Here is a 2,667-nt window from a genome sequence, read left to right as displayed (position 1 = left end):
CATGATCAGCTACTTCAAAGCATGTTTTCTGATATCTGTATAGTAAAACTAGTTTCCTGTAGTATAAAACTAACTGAGCTTGTCTAAGTACCTTTACAATGGGCATGATCAGCTACTTCAAAGCATGTTTTCTGATATCTGTATAGTAAAACTAGTTTCCTGTAGTATAAAACTAACTGAGCTTGTGTAAGTACCTTTTCAATGGGCTCTGATTTCAAAAAAACTAAAAGGGTTGACAGAATAAATAAGCTATAAAAATGTGTATCTTTAGAAACGTGTGACATTAAACAATAACTCAGTAAGTTTCATGTATAATAAAAAAATAAACTTGAAGTGTTAACTGGCTCTTTAAAGGGAATACATAAAACAAAATGATTAAAAATGTCTGGTGATTTGAAAGACGTCAAAGAAATGTAGTGAAAATTACTTGTAGTAAGTTGAACCTGAAAACCACTAAGCAGAGAAATAGACCTTGTACCAGTGGATATTGTGAGCTTTGTGGTTGTCGTTATGCTAACAAACAAAAGGTATGTATTCCCAGTTTCAAATTTTTATCGACAAGTTGGAGATATTGTAATGATCATGATGTACGTAATTGTGTTTCAAGTAGTGTATTATCTTGGCACATTCCTGGACCACAATATTCCCTAATCTAATATTGAGTTATCCAACTTTTATCATGATAACAGCTTAAGCTTAGCATAGCATAAGCACCACAAAATGCTGGAGGATGTCTCATTCAATTTCAGTTATTTCATTAAAGTCAGTAGATTATAGCAGTAAAAATGGCCAAGTTCATTTAAAGTATGCTCTATATTGGATTGAGATCCAGTGGTTGCGTTTACAGAAATATGTGAACTTCCCATCAATCTATTGAAAACAGTTTGAGGCAATAGGAGTATATGCAAAAAACTGTCAGAAGTTTTGATATTTAGGAAACTAGCTTCTCCAATATCAAGCCTTCTGACAGTTTGTTCCATTTTACTGTGGGTTTTTTGCTCTCTTAACTCCTACACAGAATATTGTGTTATTTTCTGGCAATTTGAGTTTGTTACATTGCTACACTAATGTCTTGATAGAGCCTTTGTCCATCAAGATTAAAATGGAACACTTTGGATGTCATTTCCTCTTGTATGCCATGAATTGTCACATACCACATCAACATCAACAGCTTATAATGCTAGAAAAACACAGGTAGATTTAAGTGTTTTTCTTCACACTAACAGTACAGAAGAAAATTAAATGTGGCTTATCGAACCACATTACACCTTTCTATTCATTCGTTGTTGACAGTTTGTAGTCTGAGGTAACCAATTATTTGTCTAGTTTCCATAACACAGTACGATTAAAATAATCAAATCCTGGCAAATATTGAGAGAATTAGTTTGTTTGGAACACACGTAAGTATTACTCTTTACAAATCTATTTCAGATGAAAAAATGGAACCCGTTAAAATAATGTATACAGAAGTTCAGATTAAAACTGGAACCTGTTAAGCAAATGAAAACAGGCTTTTTTAAGATATAGGTTTGTTTGTTTTTTAATGAGAAGAGTAGAAGTTAGTAATATCAAGATATTTCCTATATTTACTTAAAGGAAGTTTGAAGTCTGTTACAGTAATGTTACCGAAAATTTGCCAAAATTGAAGTTATTCATACCTCAAGTCATAGGAAGACTCATCAGATAAACAAGATGAGTTAGCCAACGTTTTTAGTTGAAAATCTTCATCCAGAAACTGGTCAACTGATGGTAAATCAGCAAGAGCCTCTTTCAAAGTCTGATCATTTTCTATGTTAAGTAATACCTCTCTGTGGCTTCTAGTAGTGAGATGCTGTGAAATAACATTTAACTCTGGTTTTAGAATTTTGTAATGTTGAAAGTTTGTTAGTTACATATATCAAAAAAACTTCAAACATTATGTTCATGCTTTCTGTTTATCTGTTAAGATACAGTGATAAATTCTGATGTATATTAGCTGCAGATCTTACAAATAGTGGAATGGTACAGCTAATGTCAACTTAATGTTCTTGTTTCAAAAAGGGTAATACTTATCACATGACATGAAACATGATTTAAACAGAACAAATTTTGTCATCATATACAAACTGTTTGTTAATTATTTTATTTGATCTAAATTTAAATATTTTTTAGACACTGAATAGTCACTGTACTAAGATCCCTCACCCACACATTAGTAGAACACTCCATTTATTTGCTTATGTAAAACACGGACTTGCATGATGTTATAGGTGATTGCTTGAGCTTTTTAAATACAGAGATATAGTCCTAACATTGCTAGTCTGCAATAAAGAGTATGAGGAAGAATTTCTCAGACTTTAAAAGGGGCATGATAGTAGATTCCCAATTACAGGAGTACTGTTATAAAAAAACAAGTTTCTTTGAACACTTTTAAATACATCTGTCATCAGATACTACCAACAGTGGCAAAGGAATATGTGCACCAACTAATAGTAAAATAGATCAGAAGATTAAACTTCTGTGTACATTATCTTAACGGGTTCCATTTTTTCATCTAATCTTCTGTATACATTATCTTAACGGGTTCCATTTTTTCTATCTAAACTTTTGTATACATTATTTTAATAGGTTCCATTTTTTCATCTAATCTTCTGTGTACATTATCATAACAGGTTCCATTTTTCATCT

The 2,667-nt window shown here is 31.7% G+C and overlaps 1 protein-coding gene across 1 annotated transcript in view; it reads right to left on the bottom strand.

The window, feature by feature from the left end:
- The window catches only part of LOC111087728, a 23,939-nt gene that overhangs the window by 2,364 nt on the left and 18,908 nt on the right, over positions 1-2,667 (bottom strand). Inside the window, exons 8-9 of the mRNA XM_022395361.1 lie at positions 2,370-2,376; positions 1,659-1,831 (exon numbers count right to left, since the gene is read on the bottom strand). Of these exons, the coding sequence (XP_022251069.1) occupies positions 1,659-1,831; positions 2,370-2,376 (180 nt within the window). The remainder of the gene's footprint in view (positions 1-1,658; positions 1,832-2,369; positions 2,377-2,667) is intronic.

This window comes from Limulus polyphemus, unplaced genomic scaffold (assembly GCF_000517525.1).
Source record: "Limulus polyphemus unplaced genomic scaffold, Limulus_polyphemus-2.1.2 Scaffold2533, whole genome shotgun sequence".
NCBI classification, from domain to species: Eukaryota; Metazoa; Arthropoda; class Merostomata; order Xiphosura; family Limulidae; genus Limulus; species Limulus polyphemus.
This window is presented reverse-complemented; position numbering and strand designations above follow the sequence as displayed.